The sequence below is a fragment of the Lichenostomus cassidix genome, chromosome 2 (assembly GCF_008360975.1).
Source record: "Lichenostomus cassidix isolate B80296 chromosome 2, HeHo_3.0, whole genome shotgun sequence".
NCBI lineage: Eukaryota > Metazoa > Chordata > Aves > Passeriformes > Meliphagidae > Lichenostomus > Lichenostomus cassidix.
Window position 1 is genome coordinate 150,807,535 of NC_139482.1, and position 24,824 is coordinate 150,832,358.

The 24,824-nt window shown below is 49.8% G+C and overlaps 3 protein-coding genes across 8 annotated transcripts; 1 reads left to right on the forward strand and 2 right to left on the reverse strand.

Moving 5' to 3' along the window:
* Positions 1-903: 903 nt before the first annotated feature.
* Positions 904-11,763, reverse strand: EEF1D (eukaryotic translation elongation factor 1 delta). 6 transcript variants are annotated; one of them, XM_085053715.1, is made up of 9 exons: positions 10,592-11,763; positions 8,762-8,885; positions 6,962-7,033; positions 3,870-3,938; positions 2,588-2,684; positions 2,394-2,497; positions 1,929-2,165; positions 1,120-1,314; positions 904-1,005 (listed from the first exon to the last, which is right to left on the reverse strand). In XM_085053715.1, the coding sequence occupies exons 1-9, from the start codon at positions 11,746-11,748 to the stop codon at positions 967-969; spliced, it is 2,094 nt and encodes a 697-aa protein (XP_084909841.1). In that variant the 5' UTR covers positions 11,749-11,763; the 3' UTR covers positions 904-966. The 6 variants fall into 6 exon arrangements, with proteins under 6 accessions (XP_084909841.1, XP_084909840.1, XP_084909844.1 ...); XM_085053714.1 differs by having other exon boundaries at positions 3,870-3,941; positions 10,592-11,748; XM_085053718.1 differs by lacking the exon at positions 6,962-7,033.
* Positions 11,764-17,115: 5,352 nt separating this feature from the next.
* On the forward strand, positions 17,116-20,456 carry TIGD5 (tigger transposable element derived 5). The gene has a single exon (XM_085053721.1). It carries the CDS (start codon positions 17,700-17,702, stop codon positions 19,455-19,457), a length of 1,758 nt encoding a protein of 585 aa, XP_084909847.1. The 5' UTR covers positions 17,116-17,699; the 3' UTR covers positions 19,458-20,456.
* A 1,240-nt stretch (positions 20,457-21,696) lies between these two features.
* On the reverse strand, positions 21,697-24,807 carry PYCR3 (pyrroline-5-carboxylate reductase 3). The gene is made up of 6 exons (XM_085053726.1): positions 24,699-24,807; positions 23,754-23,818; positions 23,328-23,507; positions 22,468-22,680; positions 22,281-22,373; positions 21,697-22,032 (listed from the first exon to the last, which is right to left on the reverse strand). Exons 1-6 carry the CDS (start codon positions 24,778-24,780, stop codon positions 21,850-21,852), a joined length of 816 nt encoding a protein of 271 aa, XP_084909852.1. The 5' UTR covers positions 24,781-24,807; the 3' UTR covers positions 21,697-21,849.
* Positions 24,808-24,824: the final 17 nt, after the last annotated feature.

Genomic DNA, 24,824 nt, shown 5'->3' on the forward strand with positions numbered 1-24,824 from the left:
ACAGGGGACACGGAGCACAGGGGTAGAGCAGGACACACGGGACAGAGGGGACACGAAGGACAGGAAACACAAGGATGGTGACACACCAGGGTAGGACACCATAGCAGCACGCAGGGGACAGGGACGGTGGTCCATGGGGGACACAGGGATGGCAGCACACACAGGGGACCCGGGACACAGGGGTGTTGACACTACAGAAATGGGACACAGACATGGCAGGGCAGGGGGGACATGCAGGGCACATGTGACACTGGCTGTGCCAGCAGCACCTGGAACAGCAGGGATTCAGGGTGGCAGCACAGGGGACAAGTGACACTTCCAACGCTGCTCTGGGGGTGGCAGGACCCTGCAAGTGACACGTGTCACACACCAAGTGACCAAACACTAGCCTCACTGGGACAAGGGACAGCCTGCAGCACAATTCCATGGAGCCTCCCATGGTGGCACCACGTAAATGGACCTTGGACTCTGGCACTGGGACAGACCTTGTGTACCCAAAAACAGGAATGTCACCTGACCTCTTCCTAGGTCGTGCTCAGCTGATGTGACAAGGGCAAGGAATCAATGGGAAAAGAGGGATGAAATTCATCCCAAACTAGCAATTCCTGGATGGTTCCAGGGGATCCATTTTGTAGGCAGTGACTGAGGTCTCTAAACCTTGGGAAAGGTTAGTGGAAACCCTCAGACGTTCATTCCAAAATTCAGGTCCACATCCCAAGATCTTTCCTTTCACAAAAGATGGGGAAATCATGGGATGGCTTGGGCTAGAAGACCTTAAATATCTCTCATTCCAAGCCCCTACCATGGGCACTTTCCACTAGCCCAGGTTGCTCAGATATCCAAAAACTCCCATCAAATCCCTCTGGAGAAGCTGCACCTGAGGGAAAACCCCACAACCCAATGTGCACTCCCAATGTTCATCTTTATTAGTTCCGGGTTCGGAGGAAGGGGATACAGTTTTTCCTTCTAAATCTTGTTAAAAGCAGCAATGTCCACGCTCTGCACCTGGAAGGGGACAAAAGCTGGAGTCATCCAGGTGTTCCCAGGAAAGCACACCTGAGTTAACCCCTTCCCATGGATCATCTTCCAACCCCTCCAACATTCCACTCCAAGACTTACGTAGTCCTCAAACTTGGTGATCTCCTCCTCCAGGATGTCTGTCCCGACCTTCTCATCCTCCACCACGCACTGGATTTGGAGTTTCTTGATGCCATATCCAACTGGGACCAGTTTGGAGGCTCCCCACACCAACCCATCCATGTGGATGGACCGGACACACTCCTCCATCTTGGCCATGTCGGTCTCATCATCCCACTGGAAAAGGGGGAATTGAGAGGTTTTAGTGTTTTCCTGGAGGTCATCATCAGCTCCAAGGGGTGTTCAGGTGACACCATGACACCTCTGGGAATGTTCCAGCTGATCCAAACTGCCCTTTCTTGGCTGGAGAAGGCTCCAGAGAGACCTCAGAGCCCTTTCCAGTGCCTAAAGGAGCTCCAAGAGAGCTGGAGAGGGACTTGGGACAAGGGATGGAGTGACAGGACACAGGGAATGGCTTCCCACTGCCAGAGGGCAGGGATAGATGGGATATTAGGAAGAAATTCCTCCCTGGGAGAGTGCAGAGGGACTGGGATGGAACTCCCAGAGAAGCTGTGGCTGCCTCATCCCTGGAAGTGTCCAAGGCCAGGTTGGATGAGGCTTGGAACAACCTGGGATAGTGGAAAGTATCCCTGCCCATGGCAGGGGGCTGGAATGAGATGGGATTTAAGATCCCATCCATCCAAACCATTCCAGGATCCTATGGCAACAAGTCCCACCTCACTCCAAGCCCTTTTTTGGAATTCCACAGGTGCCACCACCACCCACTTGGGGTAGCAGGTGAGAAGATTCACAGCCTCACTCCAGAACTCCCTAAAATTCCAGTCACTCACCGGCTTCACATCCAGCAGGATGGAAGACTTGGCAATGAGTCCTGGCTTCTTGGCCTTCTTCTCTGCATACTGCCGGAGCCTCTCTTCCCGGACTTTGGCAGCTTCCTGGTCTTCCTCCTCATCATCACTCCCAAAAAGGTCGATGTCATCATCCTCATCCTCCTCAGCAGCAGCTGGCTCGGCTTTCTTGGCCGGAAGCTCCACTTTTTTGGAGGGAACGCTGAATGGCTCCACTTTCTTCATCGGAGCAGAGTTTGTGTTAAGGGAAAAGAGGGAAAGGTTAACCTGGAGCTGGAGCAGAGCAGCCAAAATGGCCAGGAATGGGAATCTCCACTGAACAATCCTCACACTGTGTGATTTATATGGAGAACTGGATCAAAACAGGGTATCTGACCACATGGACTTTTTTCATCTGGCTGTAATTGTAATTAGTAGAGAAAAATCCAGCGTTTTTCCAGGGCTCACCTGGGTTGGAGGAACAGGCGAAGGCTGGTGGGAAGTTGAGGATTTCTCCAGAGCGTTCAGGCGGCTTTCCAGCTTGAAGATGGCCATCTGGAGGTCTGCAACAACTGAAAAAGGAGGGAAAAATAAGAAAAAATTACCTTAAATTCCCAGTTCCGTCTCAGCTCTGCAGCCAGGACAAGGATTCTTCCACTCACCACTGCGGAGGTTTTGGTTTTCCACTTCCAGGTGGGAAATTCGGGACAGGAGCTCATTTTGGTCACCAGCAGCTCCAGAGGAGGATGTGCTTGAGCTCTGCAAAGAGGAAAACCAGGATGAAACTGAGTTGATTCCCCTCCTCCCGAAAATTCCATGAAGCAAAGCAGAGTCATGTCTTCAGCGAGGGAGAAAGTTTGGGAGCCGAACTAAAACCAAGGGTATTTTCTCTAAAGGTTTTATAAATTAGGAGAGAAACTAATGGAGCAGCTCTTTAAAATGAAGCATGGACTAAATCCCAAGGAATTTCAGCTGGCACTGAGGAGCAAAGGATAAAATGACTTTTCCCACTCTCAGATCCCCAAATGCCACTAAAAACACCAATTTACATCAAATTTCACACCAAGCCCCTTAAAAATCTTGGAGTCCCTTGGTCTCCTCTCCCAACCTCCTGAGGTTGGGAGACCTGCCTAAGGTAACAATGGGAAAGCTGGAAAGATCCCAGGATTTCTGTACTCCCACCTTCCCCAGCCCAGCCTTTAATTCCTCTCCTAACAATTTAAACGTACTTTAACACATCCTAAGGGAATAATTATTCCACTCTGGTTTCCAGACATTTTGACAGCAAAAAAGAACTTTTTTTTTTATTATGTTAAGGAGGTTCCTTATCCATCAATTCCAGGCAACAAAGGGAAAGAAAATAACAGGATTTGCCCTTCAATTGTCATTTCTAAGTGAATATAAGAGAGAGTAATTTATTCTTTCACCCTGCACAAAATTCCAATGTGGAATCTCAGCAGTCACTTAAGATGGAGGGAGGGAAAAGCAGGAATAAGATGAAGAATATGAAGCACAAGGAAAGGTCTGAATCATGGAATGGTTTGGGTTAGAAGGGATCTTAAAGATCATCCAAATCCAGCCCTTGGCCATAGGACACCTTCCACTATCCCAGGTTGCTCAAAGCCCTGTCCAGCCTGGCCTTGGACACTCCCAGGGATGAGGCTGGCAGATACCAAAGGGATCTTCTCCATCCACCCAAAAAGGGGCAGGAAAAAATCCATCTCCCACCTCACCAGTGGATTCAGGCTCAAGAAGGTGAGCTCAGATCCCTGGACATCGAGCTGGGACAACTCCCTGCTGTCAGATTCCATTATCCATATTTATCCAGGAGTTATGGACAGGTGCCAAAGGACAAATATAGAGGAAGGAGAACTTGCTCCATCCTTGTCCCACCAAATTCTCTCCCATTTTTCCACAGGCTCCATCCATGCATGACTCACTTACAGCGGAGCGTCCCGACTGTTTCTTGGGACGAGCACAAGGAGCTTCCTTGCTCCGAGCAGGAGTCTTCTGCTGCTGGGGGGGAAAAGGTTTGGGAAGATGGGAAAGCGTTCCACTACTCCAAACTGAACTCCAGAGGAAGCTCAAGCACAGGGAGGATCCACATGCGAGGAAAAGTTATGGAGCGGTGGGAAGCAGCCTCACACTGCACACAAACATTGCCCCAGGAATTCTGGGATCTTCTCCACAAACATTTTGGTGCCTGCAGGGAGCTCATGCAGCACTGTGGGCTCAACACACCATGCCCTGAGCCTGACGCTCCCAGGATGAAAATCAGGGAATTACAGAGGTGGGAAAATCCCTATGAGCCCAATGAGTCCAACTTCCCCCAAGGTCACCACTGAGTGTGTTCCCAAGTGCCACATCCACAGGGATGTTAAATCCCTCCAGGGATGAGGACTCCACCCCTGTGCCAGGGCTGGACAGCCTTTTCCACGAGGGATTTTCCCAATATTCCAGCTAAACCTCCCCTCTGGTGGTTTCCTCTCATCCTGCCCCTCATTCCCTGGGAGCAGATCCTGACATTCCCACCTGGCTCCACCTTCCTGTCAGGGCCAGAAGGTTCCCCCTGAGCCTCATTTTTTCCAGGCTGAGTCCTCCCAGCTCCCACAGCCGCTCCTGGTGTTCCAAACCCTTCCCAAACCATTCCCTTTCCTGGAAATGCTCCAGCCCCTCAATGTCCTTCTCATCACAAGGGCCCAAAACTGATCCCAGGATTGGAGGTGCCTCAGCAGTGCCAGCATTTCTCTTCCCTGTTGATAATAATTACTCAAAAAAAGCAGGAAGAGCATGGGAAAAGCAAGGGATACCTGTCCCGAGCTCAAAGAATCAAGAGATCCAAAACTGGAATCCATAAGACAACATAAGAGGCACAACCAAGTTCCAAATCCTGGGATGAGTGCAAAAATTATGGAAAAATTGCCTTTATGAGACTGTGGCATCTTCCCTGAGGAGAGGATGCTGCAGCTTTGGGAATGTTGATCCCATCCTCTGTTACTACCGGCAGCCTGATTTTCCTGCCCACAAAAAATATTCCCTCTTCCAATTTCCAGCTCCACACAAGTGTCTGTGAATTTTATCAGGGATAAGAATTCAAAATTCCAAAGGTGGGGAGTTCCACAGCATCACTTCCCTCACTTGCTGTTGGAAGCCCTTAAATCCTGTTTTTTTTAAGCCATGATTTTTGTGCTGTACCTTAGAGCTGCAGCCTATCCCAAATATTTTGGATGGCTGAAGTGCTTGGGAAAGCTAGAATCTCGCCAGGATAGCACATAAATTTAATTATCCAAACAAATCCAATCCTTAGAAATTATGAAGGGCACAAAACAGGATTTAGGCTGAACAACTTGGGATAAAAACATGTTATTCCCTGAAACTTGATTCCCTAAAATATATTTTTTAAATATCAGAGACAGCAAACTGAACTTCCACCTTCCCATCTTTTCACAGCCAACTCTTCTCTTGCCACATTTTAAGACCCCTGACAATAACTCTGGAGGAAGGAAAGACGAAAATAATGGGATAAAAACACCCTTCCTGCTTTTCTCTGGATCACTCAGTGTAAATTTGGGTTTTGGGAATGTAAGGAAGAAGTTTAAAGAATGTTAGAAGTTTAGAATGTTCTAAAGTCAAGCTTGGTTATCCAATGATGGTTATTAATGATGATCCTTGAGGGATGCAAGCTACAAAAGCTGATTATTCCAACTGTTTTTCAGTTCCATGGAAGATCCAACCCTTTCCCCAGAAACAAAAACTATCCTGCAGAGGAATTTTTTACATCCAGCACTAATCCCAAAAAACATCTGAGAACAATTTATATCCCAAAATTCCTGTCCTGCCTTTGGGTTGGTGCTTTGCCAGTTCCCTGTTACAACATTTGGACGATCCAAACTTAAAGCAACCTTTCCCAAAAAAAGCTCTTTAACAGGAGTCAGGGAAGAAATTCCTCATCTTTGGCAAGCCAAAGGAAGATGAGGATGAGCAGCATTTGGGTTTAGCTTCCCTGTCCCTTGTCGCCACATCCAGCCTCTCTCAGCTCCTAGAGGAAGCAACAACCTTGCCCAATTCCAAAAGTTCTCCCCAAAGGAATTTTTGTGCAGAGTTCTTGGACCCTGTTTGGGATGAGGCTTCCTTTATCTGTATTTTTTCCTTATAGGATAAACCAGTTCAGGAAAATCTTCCTTAAACTGTTGGCTGAAATCCTGACTCCTTCATATCCACCCCAAATGTCTGAGTCCTTTCTGCTGGTGTAAGGAGGAATATGGAATATTCCCCTTGGGAAAGGGGGAATTCCTTATTGTTCCCTGATATTGGACTGATCCAAGATAGAAATTGAGGGTGTTAAACATTCCAAGAGGGAATTATGAGACCAAATCACTATGGATGGATTCATCTGGGAATACCACTTCAGAGGTAGGAAGTCAAGACACCTGGGCTGTATTCCATGGATTTTCCTTTCCCATAAAACCACTCCACTTATTAATATTTCAACTTCCTCTTACAAAAACACAGATTTTTAACACTCTTGTCTGCACTCAGCACAAAAACACCTCCACAAGGGATGTTCCTGAGCTCCTACACGATGCTCCAGCCTCGGAGCTAGTAGCCAAGCTGAATTCCCTGGATGCAGCAGATGGAAAACACCGGGTTTTTTGCACATATCCTAAACTGGAAGGAAAACAGGGAAGAGAAGGTGGCAGCCCAGCATATCCCAAAAAAAGAGCCACACACTCCAGTGCTCTGCTACTCAGCGAGTTGAAACCTGTTAGTTAAGACCCATGGGAACATCCCACCAGGAAAAAAAAAAAAAAAGGAAGGAAAAGCCCAATTCAAGTAATTATTTTAACCCAAATCCAGTTTTGGCAGCACTGCAGGCGAGCAGCACGTCGGGATGGGATGGAGCTGGTGGGACACGGCGCTGCACACCTTGGTCTTCTCCTCTAACTTCCAACCAAGAAGCCAAACAATCTATGGGATTAGAATTCCATTAAAAAAATGGATGCAGGCAGCCAGCTGGTGAGAGCTTGGGTACTCACTCCGGCCAGCGATTTCTGGATATTCTCCCTGGCTCTGGCAATGTCGCGGAGGATCGTGCTGGCTCCGTTCTCCTGCAAACAGTGCAGAAAGAACCAAGATTTTCTTTTTAAAAAAAAATATTAAAACACGGGGAAAAAAATTCAGCAGGGAAGTTCAAAAAAAGAAAAAAAAAAAAAACCAACAAAAGGAGGGAAGAGTGGGGGAAATTGGGAATTGTCCTTTCTATGATTCAGCAATTTCTGCTGCAAGGATCGGGGCTAAATCGGGCGGAACCGACTGCAATCCCTGGTCACGTGTCCAGAAGGATCATCCAGTCAAAGAGCTTTTAAATTCCCTATTATTACCCTGAAGGTTTGGGAAGCTGCCAGAGGGTTGGAGTGACTCCAAAACTCCTTAAAAATCCAGCCTCAGGCAGTTGTTTTCCATAATATTACCTGAGTTCAGGCAGGAAGTGACAACCCTGACTGCAGTGCTCTATCCAGAGGTGTGAGCCAGAACTCAAGGAATTTTTTCCCTATGCTCCTGCTGCCATGCCTTAGCCTGGATTTCAAGATTCCCTTCTCCCAGGAAATTCAGCTTCCACAATCCATTCACTCCTTGCCTCTCCCAGACTGCAACCCCCACTGCCAAGATCCGAGATATGAAACTTCCCACAAGCCCCAAATCCTGAGTTAAATAAAAAAATAAAGGAAGAACAGCCTGGACACATCCAGATGGGCACCACTTCCTGCTGCTTCCAAGGTTTTAAGGAGCATGGGGATATTTTTCCATAGGGGAAGTGGTTGATAAACTGCTGCAGGATCTCCAAAGATCCTTCAAACCACCTTTCCCAGGCCAAACTCCTTCACTGGAAGCTCCTGATGTGCCTTGAAATAGCTGAACTGTTCTAAGAGATTTCCACTCCAAAGTCTACTTCCAGCACCCATCCAGAGCTTCCAATTTTTATTATTCCATCCCCCAGGTGCTGTGCCACCCCCTAAGCCAGGATGGGCAGCAGGAATAGCCAGAATGTGCCTGAAAGTTATTATTTAAGCAAAAAGCTTCCCCATAAACACTTGGAAAGAGTCATTGAACACTCATCATTCCAAAGGCACAAGCAGTTAAGAGCAGGAAGAGATTAGGAAAGCTCTGAACCTTGGAACAGGAATGATTTCGGGATAATATTGAAGCTGGAAGTACTTCAGCTCAGCAGGATCATGCTTTCCCCTCCACCTTCCCCTCCCCAACTCACCGGTATCACAACAGAATCTTCCACTGGAACACCTGGAATATTTCCAGGGGTAAAAAGAGAGGGATGAAAAAAACCCAAAAAAAAATCTTTGGAGCTGTGGTGCCTCTGTTTAAAGTTTAGGTCATGTGTATTCCCTTGGAATATCCCAAAAGAAAGCTTTGCTGCTCCAAAATGGAAGCAAAGCAGCATTTTTTTTCCCCTGGATGAAGCGGGACAGGGCAATTCTTTGCCAATAAAATTGGGGATTTTGGGATTTCCAGCTCAAACTGTGCCCCCACAGATCACAGCAGCCTGGAAAAATAAAGGATAACTGCTGCAAGCTGGGATTGGTTCATCTGTTAAAAGGGCACCTGATCTCCCAGTTTGTTGGGATTAAATCCATCAGATTCCACAGAAAATGGTGGGGGAAAAAAACCCAAAAGCAACAAAATGGGTCCTAAACAGGGGTTGGTTTAGAGAGCTCCAGGAAGACTTGGAAAAAAACCAGCACCAAGAGTGGAAATCCCACAAAAATCCAGGTGGATTATGTCCTTTGACTTACTCTGGAATTCCTGGGAATGGGAATTACCTGCTGGCGGGAGGAGCTGCCCATGGGGCCGTTCATCTGCTCATAGAACCTCCGCTCGGCGTCGTCGTATTTGTACTTGTCAAACCAGATCTTGTCGTGCAGGAAGTAATCCACAGCCATTTTCCTGGGAAAAAGGGGAAAAAATATCCACAGGAAGTGAATTCCTGCAAGGATTGAAGGTTAACAGCCCGTCAGGAGTGGTTTCTGTGCCTGCAGCTTGGCTTGGCTGTGGATTTAAGTATCCAGGATCCTCTTAAAAAACCAGGGCAGATTAATCACCCACCTGCATGACCTGGACATGGAGTGGGGATGGGATGAATCAGCTGATCCTGACCTTTTTCCACAAAAAAAACCCCAGGATTTTCTAGTTCATGCTAAGGAAAATGTCTATTGTAGGAGAATAAAAAGGGAATAGAAATTATGGAATGGTTTGGGTTGGAAAAAGACTAAAAAGATCATTTAGTTCCATCCCTCTGCCATGGGACATCTTTCACTATTCCAGGTTGCTCCAAGCCCCATCCAACTTGTCCTTGGATACTTCCAGGGATGGGAATCCACAATTTCTCCGGGAAACCTGTGATAAAAATCAGCAATGCTATACTTGGAAGGGACAGACCTGTCACTACATGGAAAAACAGTGTAAAAACACCCCAAATTCTGCTAGGAAATGGGGGATTTTATGGAGCAGCTTCCAAAGGTGGATTAAATTCTTATTTTGAAGGGAAACAGAGCCCTTGGAAGAGGAAAAGAGGAAGTGCCCTTAATTCCAGCCAGGAGACAGGGACAGAGCCAGAAGAAGTTTGAGGAGGTGGAGAGCAGGGATAGAGCAGCACAAGGAAACCACAACTGGAGCAGGCTCTCCACAAACCCTTTCCTTATAATCCCAAATCCCAGAGTTTTCCATAAAACATCTCCACAGAAGCCAAAGATGGTTTTCCTGAAGTCAAATCCCTTCTTATCTCATCCACCCACTTGGAAGAGACCAGAAGCCACCAGACATGGGGTCTGTGCCAAAATCACTCTTGACACCCGAACTTTCACGACCTGCTGGAATTCCAACCAGGATCATTTGCAGAAAATCCCAAATACAGGCAAATTTATCCCACATTTTTACAGAGACTCATGGATTTTCCCAAATATCCAGTTCTGACCAACTAAAGAGGAAATTATCCCAAACAGGACCAGGTGAAAGGTATTTAACCTCTAAATCCCTTGATACAAAGATCCTGAAAGCTTTTCAACAAATCCCAACAGAACTCATGGATCAGAAGTGTCAGGAATAAGGATTGATCATCCAAGAGTCTTTTTTGTCCAGGAATATCAATCTCTACCTTAGCTCTGCAAGCATCTGAACCTCTGGAGATGATCCCAGATCATTCCAAAAATTAACAGACTGGACAGAAACTCCCCTAGAAAACCAAAATACAGCACATGCTCCCTCTGCAGTGATTCCCTAAATTGCATTCCAGCCATCTCCAAACCTTCCTTAAGCTGGATACTAGTTATGATGCTGATTTTTCCATGGAATAAAGAGTATGGAAAGGAGGATGGTGCTGTATCCACACAAAAAGGGTTATCCCCCCGAGCTCACTTCCCAGCCCTGCCTTTAAACATTTAACCTCTGGCTCCACACAAACACAGCCTTTATCCACCAAAATTAATCAGAGGAAGGGGAATTCCTTGGAGTTTCCCTCCAGCTCCCTGCCCACCAGGAGCACCTCCAAGTCCACCCAGTCTTCTCCACATGCAAATTCCTTCCGGCTCAATCCTGACCCGGCTGTTTGGTTTTTTATTTTGCATGGGTGTTACCCCAAAAGAAACTTCTCCTACTTCATTTCTGGAGCAGGGATGCTTGGAGCAGCTGGATGGGAGGGATTTCCTGCAGCAGATTCCTGAATCCCTGTGTTCTCTGCTGCTCTGGCCGCTTCCAGGGCGAAATATCGGGATTCAGCCCTGTCGTAGGTCAGCTTATTCAGCCACACGGATTCGCTGTCCTTGTGCAAGAAAAAGGAGGTGGGATTTTCCTTGGGAGCATCGGGAAGCTGAGGGTTATTGGTGGTGATTCCCATTCCCTTCCCACCGTTGTGGTTCTTGGATGCTTCCGGGCAGCCGCGTTGCTGCTGTTGGATTTTATCTGAGGGATGTCCATCCAACATCTTCTCGTAAAAATTCTTCTCGGCATCATCGTAGAGAGGTTTTTCCAGCCACACCTCGGATGCCAAAGCTTCCCAGTTGGAAATCTGCGGCTTCCCATTGACCGTCTGCTGTTCAGAGCTGGGCAAACTGGGAATGGACACCATGGGAGAGTTGGGAATGGCAGGAGCCAAGCCTGGTGTGGCAGGAGTGGGCAGAGCTGTGACATAACCCTCATCCGGCGTTCCCAGCCTGGAATTCACCCACACAGATGGGATGGCCAGGACATTGGGAGGAAGGAAAAACTGGGATTTTTCCATGAACGCCCCCTCGGCCTTATCAAAGTCAAGCTTGTTGATCCAAACCCCTTGGACAACGTGGTGACAAGCAGCCAGGTTCCCGTGGGAACACGCTGGGAGCATCCTTGGCTTGGGAATATCTTGGCTGGATTTTGACCTGGATACCACAGGGGATTCCTGAGCCATTTGTCCAGTCTCAGGTGATTCCTGGCTCCGGGAATCCGCTAATCTTTTCCTGTAGGCGCTCTCAGCGCGGTCGTACAAAGGCTTGTCAAACCACACGTGCTCGGCCGACATTCCCGCCAGGATCGCGTCCAGCTTGGAATCCTGAGCCTTGGGTTTCGGGGAACGCTTCCGTTTCCGTTGCTTCTTCCCATTCCTGGGTTTTTTCAGGTCCCCCTTGAATTCCCCCTCGATGGAATCCTCGTGGCAAATCCCGTTGATGGCCTCAGGTTCCGGCGCTTCTCGCTCCGGCGCTTCCCGCTCCGCCTCGTCGTGTCTGTGCTTTTCCAGCCAAACTTTGTCCACGGAGCAGGGAGTTTTCCGTGTCCTCATCTTCCCGAAAAATGGGCAGCATTAAGAGATAAGCACAACAATGTAGTTGGCAGCAAAGCAAAGCAAAGGGCATGCAGGAGATTTTTTCCATCCGTTAATATTCCCGGGAAACAGCTTCGATATTTATTTTTTTTCCCTTTTGGTATAAAATTGAATTCCGAGGAATTCAACCACCTTCCTCCTAATATATTCCTGCTGTTGTGCCAAGAATTTTCCCCAGTATCCCAAATTTTAAGATTTTTTAAATCTGTTAATATTCCCAGGAAACAGCTCTGCTATTTCATTTATTTTTTTTCCCTTTTGGTATAAAGTTGAATTCCGAGGAATTCAATCACATTCCTCCTAAAATATTCCTGCTGTTGTGCCAAGGATTTTCCTCATTATTCCAAATTTTAAGGCAACAGGCAGGAAAAAAAATCCCAGGATTTTGTTCAAATCCCTGGGAATTAGAAGATATTATTCCAAGTTAGTAGGTTAGTCATTAATTATGGGTTAGTTATTCCCAATTAGGCAAAATTTGGGAAAACTGGCTCAAATTTTTGAGGTTTTTGAGGTTGTTGCTTATTCTCGGTTGACTGTCCTACTAAAAGGCAACTGCTGAAAAACTGGGATTTAATTTTGGGATAAAATTCCCATTATTGGCAAATTAAACTTGACCAAGAGCTGAAAATCTCGTGATTAATTCAACAATTAATTCAATTAATACAAATTTAGCTGTGCCACACTGGCAAATAAAATTCCCAGAGAGCTGAAGTATCCTTAAAGGTGTGTAATTCTAAGAGTTCAGTGAAGATTTTGGAAGCCTTGGGTTCAAGGCTTGACTTGAAATTTTAATTTCAAATTTCAATTTAAAAAAAATTAACATTTATGGCTTTTGATTTAAATTTAAAATTTCATTTAAAATGTATGGCTTTTAATTTAAATTTAAACTTTAAGTTTATATATAAATTCTTTTTGTCTCTTGAATATTTCAATTGAAGTGTATAAATTATTATATGAAAATTTTGCCTTTTAAAATTTAAATTTTTGGAGTTTAAAATATTAAATGTTATATTCCAATTATATGAATTTTTAGGAATGGCAAAAGGAGATTTTTCCTTTTTTTTTTTTCCCTGGAGTTGTGAAACTTTGATTCAGCTAAAAATGCTTAAAATTTGAAAGTTCTCAATTCAGAATTAAAAAAGAAACCATTTTAAAATTGAAGGTAATTTTAAATTTTTTCATTTATTTTATATTGTTCTCTTGTATTTTATGGAGTAATAAATTCTTGTTAAGACCTTTAAGCAGAAATAAGTTTAACAATAATAAGTAAATAATAAAATAGTAAACAATAAAAACGTAATAATAATAGCAAATAATTGAAATTCTTTTAAATTTAATTAGAATAAAGCAATTTTCCCACTAAATATTAATTTGCCAGGCCAGAAAAGGATTAAATGGCATAAAATCCACGCATTGTGCACTAATTCTCTTCTGCATGTTGCCAAAGAGCAGCAGTCTGGGAATAGTACAGGCCAAAATCCATGGAAAAGCAAAAATCCCCATCAAAACTGCATTGGCAGGCAAATAAATTGGATTTTTTATGGGTTTTAGGACTTCTGTGCAGAAAATCCCATTTATGACATGCTGTGCTTGTCCCAAAATTCCCATTTCTCTGAGTGATCTCAAGGAAAAATGGGACACTTTAATGGGAATGTTCTACTACTTCAGCAAGAACCTCTTGTAAGTGTAAAAAGTTGAGATTCATAGGTTTTTATAACAGATTTTGCACCCCAAAAAATCCCTAAAATATGGGTTTATTACATTTTTTTAATGTATATTCCCTTTAATTATAGGTGATTTTTCATAAAAAAACCCTAAAACTTGCAGGATTTTTTTTAATTATGAGGGATTTTACACAAAAAAAAACCTCTTAAAAATTTAATTTTTAAGACTAAATTTAAAATTTAAAATTATTGTAAGTTAAATTTTATAATTAGTATTTTTTCCAATTACTTCATCTATTTTTTTTTTAATTAGAGGTGATTCTGCTCCAGTTTTTAAGCAGCTCCAAGCACTGGAATTGCAGCCCCCAAGAATGAGGTGAATTATGAAGTAGGAACTCCACAGGAATTCTTTAGTGAGGAATTACCAGGAGATTCCCTCCAATCAAAGAACTGTTTTGGCAGAGCTGAAATTAACTTAAAAAAGCTCTTTAAAATTACTTATTTCTAAGAAAATTCTGCAATAATTTGTCTAATAAGCATTCTACCAGTGCTGATATTCCCTAATTTTCCAGAATTCCCAAAAAACACACAACAATTAGAGGATACTTACTTTTGTAGCTCCTATGACAGCATTAAAAGGAACAGGATAAAATTAGAGAAAAATTCCAATTTCTACAGATGTCACAGCTCCTCAGCCAAATTATTTAATTAATAATTAATGGTTAATTAATTAACATATTTAATTAAGTTTAGAGCCAATGACCTTTCCAAAACTCCATGAAGTTTGTGAACCAACACCACAGAAAACAAGTTTATTTTCACTTTAAATAACAAGGAAAAGAACATTATTATGATGTTATCCAAAAGGATTTTCCCATCCTGGCAGCCTGAGAATTCCCAACCTGCCATCCCAATCCTGGCATGTATTGATGGAACTCAGGATCCCCATTTTTGGGTGATTTAACACCAAAATGATTCCCAACATTCTTGCAGCACCTTTTTGCTTCCATGAGCAGCCAAACCTTATGTTTACTGCTGATAAAACCCAGATTTTCAAGGAAATAAAGCTTCGAAACAAGGAAAAATGGGGGGAAAAAGTAATTTCTCTTCTGTGTCCATCAGTTTTCATGGAAGAACCTGGGAAAAAGGGATTTTAATCACACAAACCACCACCTTTCAACATTTTCCATCCAAAATTGCCATTTTTACCTCCTCAAACATGAAGTTTTAGGATTAAAAAACATGCTGTGTTTTTCCACTGGGAAAAATCAGAGCCCAGAAATTTGCGATGAGTTCGAGATCCATCAGGGAAATCAAAAGAAATCAAAATATTAACACTTGTGTCTAATATTTTATTCATTTTAAACCAGCTCTTCTGCTGGTTTCATTCCCGAAAATTGGCTCTTCCCAAATTCCTGCTGGTTTCATTCCCTAAAATTGGAGCTCTTCCCCAAGCTGGACCCTCATCATCACCTTTGCTATGACACAAAGCTCCACATTCCAAGAAAACATGATTCCCATCCTTGATCACCTAAAAACACAACTTTCTGCTCCAAGCTGCTGGCTCCTAAGGAGATAATCCAGGATATGAGAAATCAGCAGTAGGAAAAGACAGGGAATGTGTCACCTTTAGGAGAAATAAGAAAAAGGAGTTTAAAGGAACAGCTCAGGTGAGGAAAAGTCCTACCTGAAGGTCAGGGAGAAATGGGACACACCTGGAAAAGGAGAGGAAAAAATTACAGCCAGACAGCTCAGGATAGGGAATTTCTCCTCCCTAAGGATTGTGAGCATCAGGATCCCAATCAATTCCAAATCATCAGTGACCTGGATGCGACAGAACAAATCCATATGGGATTTCTGGGAACACCGATGTGGCAGCCTCAGCAAGTTTAGTTAGGGATGTAATCCTTCAAAAACCCATGGAGCACAACAGCAGGCTCTGTCCGTTCCCAAAATAGTTTGGAAATGGATCCCTCCCTCCTGAGCACTGAGAAAAAAAAAAAAAAAAAAAAAAAAAAAAGAAAGAGAGAGGACAAGCTCCACCAAGGTTAGGGAAGTTTGGGAAGAGCAGTACAAGGAAAAGAGGGAGGGGTGAGAGAAGCAGAGCCCAGGTGCACCTGCAGGAGCTGATTTTCCACAGCTCCCAGCTCCAGGATAAGTTTGGAAAGGCAGCCAAGGGGGCTGGGATATGGGATGGATTGACTGCTCTGTGCCTCTGTGCCAGGACATGGCAGCAGCTCCAGTTTCCCTTTGCAGCAAGTGACTGGACAAAAAAATCTAAGGAATGGGGGGAGGAGCAGATCCTTAAGGCACCTGGAGCAGCTGGGGATGGGTGGGATCCCTAAATTTCCTACCGTACCAGGGCAGGAATAACACTGACCACCCTTACTCCCCTCCCAGCCAATCCAGACTTGAAGAGGTGAGGCTTTATATATCAGGAATATTCCCAGAAAAACAAATTTAGGGAGACCCCCAGCACAAGCCCACCTACCCCTTACCTGTAACAGGGAGTTCCTAAATCCTGGGAAATGAAAGGGACCCCAAAGACAGGGAGAATCCTCAAAACCCCTTCCCTGTGCCTGGAAGGGGTAAAGGGATCTTCCAGATAATGAGGGTAATCTTCCACATCCTTCTTTTTGGGGTGTGAAGGGATGAGAGACCCCCACAGGGAATGTGGAGGGTACTTCCACACACTCCTTCACAGAATTATTAAGGAAAAAGGAACCTAAAACATTGGGAGTGGGAGGTGTCACCACAATATTCCCTGGGATTTTAAGTGGGGAGAGTAATCCCCAGAAACAAGGGCATCCCCAAATCCTTTCCTTCAGGACTCTTAGGGACTCCCACTATCCCCTTCCCAGACCTACTGAGAGAAAAAGGACCTAAAACATTGGAAAGAGGGGTCACCTCAGTATTCCCTAGGATTCTAAGTAAGGAAAAGTTGTCCCAAAAACCAAGGGCACCCTAAATTTTCTCCCTCGGGACTCTGGGGGAATGGAAGGGACCCTACAGATGACGGGAGAAGACCCTCAAACTCCACTTTATATGAGGCTTTAACAGTGTGAGAGATCCCCACATAGAAGGGGGAGACCCAAAACTCCCCCCATTCCCATCACTGTGAGCGATGGAGCCCTATTTCCAACGAAAGAACCCCCAAATCCCTCCTTCCACAGGGAAAGTGCCCTAAAGAGGATAAAGAGGGTGATCACAACCTCCTTCTTGGGGGTTCTGAGATGATAAAGAGACCCTACAGACCGTGAACGACCCTTTGAGCCCCTTCCCCCCAAATATCATGAGGAGCCCCTCCAGCTCCCGCCCCAGAGGGCTAAAGGACGCTCTGCAGACCCCCGAAACTTCCATTACCGATGTTCGGGGAGAGGGATTAAGGACCCTAAGTGGGCGTATAAGGATTTCTAGGGGCTGGAAGGGGCTGGAAAGCAGTACTCACCGGCAGCACAGACCCCTCAAGGCCCCTCCGCTCCCTTTGGCCGCCGCCGGGATAAAGGAGGGCGGCGCGCGCCGCGCGGAGGGTTATGGGCGAGGCGCGTACCACACAAGGGGTGGGGGGGGGTGGCGAAGGGGGTGCTCTGTGGGAAGATGATGTGTACCTTGCACAGCGCGGGGTACACACAATAAAAGAGACATGTGGAACATCACCAGAGGTGGAAGTGGGATGCGCGAACCGCTCCCCGTAGCTATTAGGTTGCGACGCTGCCCCCCTTTTCATGGCCAAGTTGGGTTCGTCCTCGTACCTCCACCAGCGCCCGCGGGTTGTACCACTCTGCGAAAAGTGGGGAGCTCCACCTCGCTGCCTCCCCCACGCTGCTTTTCTCCCTCCCTCCACGGGACGTTGCCCTGTGTTTTATGGAGGGAGTTAGGAGGAGGGGGGGACCCAGCGCTGTGCTTGCGGCGCGTTGTCTCCCTACGCGCACCGCTTTTCCCTCCCGTGAAAGCCAAGTGGAACAGCTTAGGGTGGAAAGCGGCGTGGCGGGGGGCAGCGAGGTGGCCCGCATCCCCCTTTTCGCAGAGTGATACAACCCACAGGCGCTGTTTGAGATAGGAGGAAGAATCCAACTTGGCAAGGAATAGGGGAGGGAGCGGCGCAACTTGGTGGCTCTGGTGGGGTGCGCGCATGCGGGGGACCGGAGCGGAGACAAAGGCGCCGCCGCGCCCCCCCCACCCCATTCCCGCATCCCTCCCCGGTTATAACGCGCCCCCCATTCCCATGGATGCGGGGGTCGCTCCATGCCCGGGGGGGAGCCGGAGGAGGGCGGGGGAATGGCGGGAGGGCGGCGGGCAGCAGGAGGAGGAGGTGGAGGCAGCAGCGCATCACCCGGGGGGGTGTCGGTGAAGATGTCGCTTCGCCGCGCCTACTCCATCAAGGACAAGCTCCAGGCTATCGAGAGGGTGAAGAAGGGCGAGCGCCAGGCGTCGGTGTGCCGGGCTTTCGGCGTGCCGGGCGGCACGCTCAGGGGGTGGCTGAAGGACGAGGCGAAGCTCCGCTGGTTCCTGGAGCAGCTCGGCGGCGAGGTGGGCACCCAACGCAAGAAGATGCGCTTGGCCAACGAGGAGGAGATCGACCGCGCCGTCTACGCCTGGTTCCTCGCCCTGCGCCAGCACGGCGTGCCGCTCTCCGGACCTCTCATCCAGGCTCAGGCGGAAGCCTTCGCCCGGCAGATCTACGGGCCGGAATGCACCTTCAAGGCGAGCCATGGCTGGTTCTGGCGGTGGCAGAAGCGCCACGGCATCTCCAGCCAGCGTATCTATGGTGAAGGTGGCATCCCCGCCGAGCCCGAGCGCGCTCCGGCCGCCCACGCCGAGGTCCTGCCTGATGCTGGTGGCTACGGGGATGAGCAGATCTACAACGCCAACATCACCAGGCTCTTCTGGAAGCTTCTGCCCGGTGCTGGCATCACGGCGAGGTGGCGTCCGGCTCGTGGCGAGTGTGTCACGGTGCTGCTGGCCGCCAACTTGACCGGTTCTCATAAACTCAAGCCTTTGGTGGTCGGGGGTCTCCGCGATCCCGCCAGCCTCCGGCATCACAACCAGGAGAAATTCCCGGCTTGTTACCGCTACAGTCCTGAAGCTCGGCTGGTGCCGGCACTTCTCCGGGCTTGGTTCTTCGAGGACTTCGTGCCAGGGGTCAAGCGGTACCTGCGCCGGAGCTGCCTGCAGCAGAAGGCTGTGCTGCTGCTCAGCTCTGCTCCATCCCGCTGTGCATCGGGGGCTGAGGATTCCCCACCACTCCAGACTCCCGATGGTTCTATCCGCGCACTCTTCCTCTCCAAGGGTTCCAACGGGAGCGGCTTGGCTGGAGCAGGAGGCCGAATCCCGGCGCCTCTGGAGCAAGGGGTGGTGTTGGCCTTCAAGCAGCTCTACAAGCGGGAATTGCTGCGCTTGGCTGTGTCCTGCGGTGGCCCTGGCGGTCCCGCGGACTTTGTGAGGTCCTTCCTCCTCAAGGACATGTTGTACCTGGCTGGCCTCTCCTGGGATCTCATCCCGCCTGGATCCATCGAGAAGTGCTGGCTGCTGGGACTGCGTGCCGCTTTCGAGCCCCATCCCGGCGAGGAAGAGCACGGAGACACCCTGGGAGGGGAGGAAGGTGGAGGGGACAGCAAGGTCTTCAGTGACCTGACTCACCTGGCTGCCTTGGCCTTCAAGCGCTTGGCTCCCGAGGAAGTTTCCGACTGGTTGCACTTGGATGATGGCGCTCCGGGTGTGGAGGAGGACGATCATGGCGAGGAGAACGCTGAGGAGGAAGGCGCCGAGGGCTGTGGGGTGGAGGAGGATGAGGAGGAGGAAGCAGCCGGTGGCAGAAGGGGTGGGGAGGGAGGAGATCCTTTGCTGCCCACAGCTCGGGAAGCCATCCAAGGTCTGGAGACAGCACTGCGCTGGCTGGAGGGACAGGACCCCCGGGAAGTGGGGCCGCTGAAGCTGGTGCAGCTCCGCTCCCTCATCTCCATGGCCCAGCGGCTGCGCCGCGGCCACAGCCCCCAGTCCTAGGGCAGGGGCAACCCCCACTTTTTGGCTACCAACCACCTCTGGTTGGCCACTGAGCTGGCGACACCCAGGTTGTCCCTGGGGGATGGCGGTGGAGGTGCCACTGGCCCCTCTGTGACCGTGATTTCCTGGGGATCAGGAAGCCCAGATGCCTGTGGGTCACAATTTAGGGGATTTTTGTGCAACAACTCGAATTCCAGGGTTGTTCCTCACCTAAATATATATTTAGGAGGTGCTATTTTTTACATCCCTTGTGGGTCCTAGTCACTGACACTGACAGGGGGGGTGGGTGCTCCCCCAAAATTGCCCTGTCTCCCCAATCCCATGGGGAGAAGGGGTGAGGGAGGGACCTGCTCAATGTCCCTGGGATGATGGGGGATGTTACACTGAAAAATCCCCAAATCCTGGAGCGTGGCTGAGGTGTGCACTGCCAGCTGGACAGTGATGTTTTTCCCACTGCTGAAATGGAGTCCTGTTAAACCAGGATGGTTTGGGGCTGGTTTAAAACAACTTCCTTCAGGCACTGGCTTGGGAAAGGGACACTTGGGTGGCATCCAAGAAGCTGCTGCTCCCCAGAGAGTCACCTCCATCATTCCCATCACAGCTGGGAACACCTGGACCACAGAGACCTGCTGAGCCAGGTACTATCATCTCAGCATCCTCATGAAGCTGAAGGCTGCAGGGATGGGGGTTGAGGTGTTCCCCACGGGGTTTGTGGGGTGGCTGGGGCTAGAGGACACATCTCAATGAGTTGAGGTTGGAGCAGGGAGGGCTCCTGGCACTGCCTTGGAATACTGGAGGCATCTGATAGGGATTTAGCAGCTCTTGACCTGATTTGGATGAAATTTTAGGGTGTTTAACCAAATTATTGGAAGAGGGAAATAAAATTAACTCCTCAATGCTGCTGAGCCCCGTGTTAGCGGGCGGGTGGGGGTTTTTACTTGTTGGGTCTTTGTCTCCTCATTGCAGAGTTTATGGAAATTAAATGGATTTTTATTCCCATGTGGATGTTGTTGTCTGTGAACTCACATGGAGGCATCCCAGAGGGATTTGGGTTGGCACAAGAGGGACTTTCATGGGGTTGTGGCCTCTCAGTGTGGTCTTTTCCACACCAATGGGTTGTAATCCTATAAAACCATGTTTCTGTTTATTTTTATCATCTTTTGCACCAAAAAAAAATCACAAAAAAGATTTTGAAGCTTGCGATGGGGCTCATTTCAAACAGAATTTTGTGAATTAAAGGAGGCTGCAGGTGTGTGACAGAAATGTTCCCAAGCTCAGCAGAAGGTGTTGGGCTGGAGGTCTCTGACCTAGTTTGAGGGGGGGGTGAGAATATCAAATCATGGAATGGTTTGGGTTGAAAGGGACCTGCAAGGCCGTCGAATTCCAGCTCCCTGCCATGAGCAGGGACACCTTCCACTATCCCAGGGTGCTCCAATCCCCATCAAACCTCACCTTGGACACTTCCAGGGACGGGGCAGCCACAGCTTCTCTGGGAATTCCATTCCAGGGCATCCCCACCCTCCCAGGGAGAATTTCCTTCCCAATATTCCATCTAACCCTGCCCTCTGGCAGTGGGAAGCCATTCCCCCTTTTCCTGGCACTCCAGGCCTCTACCCAAAGCCAGGGCTCAGCATCCAGATGTTTCCACCAGCAATGTTTTGTCTGGAAAAAACCTTTTCATCTTCAAAACAGTTCCTAAATCATCGCTAATTGCATCCATGCAGGTACCAGGAGGCAAATGGAGCTTAATTAGGGCATGGAAAAGGCTCAGATCCTCTCAGGATGGGCAAATTTAAAATTCTACCGCCTGGATGTCCCCAGAGTTGGGAGCAGGTCTGGGCTTCCATCCCATTCCCTTGGTGACAGGAAGGAACAGGATTGTGCTGAAGGTTTTTTGGGCTGGTTGACCTCTTGCCCATCATTCTGGAATGTGGGCAGCATCCTCATGGATGTGGCTCTTACCATAGGGATACAGCCACTCTCCCAACCCCAGCAGGCTTAAATTGGGGTCACCCCCATCCCCAAAAGCCTGTCCCCATCCCTGTCCCTATGCCACACATCCCAGCACAGGGACACCACCTTCATCTTCAGTGACCCTGGCACCAATATCATCCCAGCGACCACAGAGATAGTGTGGCATCAGCACCATCCCAGGAAAGCATGGCTGTCACCTCCCCATGGAAAGTGACCTTCCACAGACCCCCTGGACTGAAGGGACCACAAAAAGCCACACCTCCCATAGCTCTGGCCTCATTTATTTGGTTCCAGCCCTGCAGAGGTAACAGGTGTCCACACCACCTCCCACCCCAAAGGTGTCAGGATCCCCCCCTCTTCCTCAGAGGAGCTCACTTTGGTCCCTATCACCCCTCCTGTCCCAGAAGGGGCTCATCCATTAGTCCTTGGCCATGTCACAGGCCCGGTTGGTGGCCGCCTCCACGGCATTCATGACGGTGGCCCGGAGTGCTCCCTTCTCCAGCTGGTGCAGGGCGTAGATCGTGGTGCCCCCGGGCGTGCAGACGTCTCCCCGCAGCTTTGCCGGGTGCTCCCCTGTCTCCAGCAGCATCTTTGCTGCGCCCTATGGGACACCAGGATGGGTGGGAAAGAAGGGGATCTCCCAAACCCCGCTGTTGGATGGCATCGCCATCCCAACGCCCCCCCAGCGCGGGATTGTCCCACTGCCACGCCCTTTGCCCTACTGGTGGCCTCATTTTTGCTTCCCAGAGGGGAAACTGAGGCAGAGCAGCATCCAGCGCCTCATCCTGATGGATGTTGTAGAGGGACAGGAAGGGAAGGAATCAATGCCAGGGTGTCTTGAGGACTCACCAGCAGTGTCTGTGCTGCGATCCTGCTGGCCAAGGCGCTCGGCATTCCCATCTTCACCGCGCCCTCGGCCAGTGCCTCGGCAAACAAGTACACCTGGGAAGAGAGGAGCAGCCAGGGTGAGCATGGAGCAATGGCGGGATCCCAAATCCCAAATCCCAAGACAGTGTCCTGTGTCCCGCTGGCTTACGTAGGCCACGCCGCTGCCGCTGAGCCCAGTGTGGATGTCAATGTAGGATTCGGGAACCTCCTCACAGAGGCCACAGGAGGACAGGAGGCTCTTGAGGAGCGTGGCTTCCTCGTCACCAGCGTTGCTGCCTCGGGAGAAGACCATGGCCCCAGCCTGAACCACGCAGGGCAGGTTGGGCATGATCCGCAGCACTTTGGTCCAGGGTGGGAGCAGCTGGGAAAAGATGGGGATGGGAGAAGGGGTGCCAGCCGTGGGACGTACCCAAGGGTGACCTGAGACACTGGTGGGTGTCACCCATCAGGCTGGCGGCGAAGTGAGGAGCAAGGGGAGGGAGCTGGAGGTGAAGTCAGGTGGGGACAAGGCCACAGCAGTGTGTCATGCATGGGCCTGGGTGCAAATGGAGGAGGAGGAGGAGAAAAGGAAGAAGAAGAGAAGGAGGAGAAGGAGAGAAAGAGAATGAGAGAAGAAGGGAAAAGAAGAAGGGAGATGAGGATGAGGAGAGAAGGAGGAAGTGGAAGAGGTCAAAGAGGAAGAGGAGGAGAAAAAGGAGAGGAGGAGGAGAAGGAGGACGAGGAAAAAGGAGATGAGGAGGAAGAGGAAAAAGAAAGGAAGAGAGGAGGAGAAGGAGAGAGGAAGGGGAAGCAGAAGAGAAGGAGAGGAAGGGGAAGCAGAAGGGAAGGAGAGGAAGAGAAGGAGAGAAGGAGAGAAGGAGAGGAGGAGAGGAGGAGAGGAGGAGAGGAGGAAAGAAGGAGAGAGGAGGAGAGAGGAGGAGAGAGGAGGAGAGAGGGAGACAAGGAGACAAGGAGACAAGGAGGTGCAGGAGAGGAGGAGAAAAGGAGGAGAAGAAGGAGGAGGCTCACCCGCTGCAGTGTCTGGATGGTGACACCAGCCACCAGCGACACAACAATGTGGTGGGACCCCACAGCAGGACGGATTTCCTCCAGGACACCCGGCAGGATGTGGGGCTTGGTGGCCAGGAAGACCAGGGTGCTCCTGTGCACCACTTCCAGGTTGCAGTGCGTGGTCCGGCAGCCCAACTCCTGCCAGGACAGGGAGAGGGGTCACAGCCTGGCACCCCCAAAACCAGCACCCCCAAAACCAGCACCCCCATGTGAAGGCACATCCAGAGGCAGGGACATGGCTTGTGGGACTTCTGGCCACAAAGCCACTGAGGCTCTGCCTGGGTCTCACCCAGACCTGGGAAGGAAGAGCCAAACAGGGAAAGGGTGGTCTAACCCCACAGTGAGGGGCACCCCAACATCTCCCACCCCCACAGCCCCACTCACCCGCCAAGCATCCAGGTTTTTGTCCGAGGGAGCACTGGCCAGGATGTTGCTGGCTGGAACCTTCCCTTGAGGAACACAGGGAATGGGGTGAGTGGCTGGGGTGGCTCCAGGGTGGGGAGGACACCCCAGCACAGCCCAGACACCCCAATCTCCACTGGGATGTGATTCCTCCAACCCCTGCTTGATCCCACTGGGGGACACAGAGCAAAGAGGGCTGGGAATGGATCCTGCTGGTGTGGCTGGCACGGCCACCCTATGGGGACAGCTCTGGGCACCCACTTGTGCCATGGTACAGTGACACTGGAGGTGACTCCAAATGGCAGGACTGTCCCTGCACTGTGCTATGGGATAGGGACAATCTGGGACACACGGGGAGCAGGGACAGGGCTGTGTCCTGACTGTGGGACAGGGATGTCAGGGAAGGGTGCAGGACAGGCCTGTCCCCATGTCCCCATAGTGCTTTACAGGGTAGGGATTCAAGGGAGGGCTGGGGAATGGGACAGGGCAAGGTTGTCCCCATGTCCCCCCACTAACCTGTGGGACAGGGACTCTGGGGGGAGCAGGAACGTTGGGGAGGGGTGCAGGAGAGGGCTGTCCCCATGTCCCCACACTGATCTGTGGGACAGGGTCACCAGGGAGGGCAGCGTCCCCCGGGGAGAGCGGCAGGAAAGGGCTGTCCCCATGTCCCTCCAGTGCAGGACAGGAACCTGGGGAAGGGCTGGGACCTTGGGAATGGGCCGGGACAGGGCTGTCCCCATGTCCCTCCACTGGACAACAGGGCAGGGGGGCCAGGGAGCGTCCAGACCAGCGCTGTCCCCATGTCCCCACACTTCCCCGCGCCACAGGACGCGCAGGGACGCCGGGGAGCCGCCGGACGAGGACTGTCCCCATGTCCCCTCCCCTGCCCGTGTACCAGGGACCCCCCGGTCGCCCCCCAGCCCGTACCTGCCTGCAGCAGCCCCCGGACGAGCCCCCCGGCCATTCGCCCGGCGCCCACGAACCCGACCCACAGCTCGGACGCCTCCATCGCCAGCCGAGGCCACGCCCCCCAGGCCACACCTCCGGCGCTGA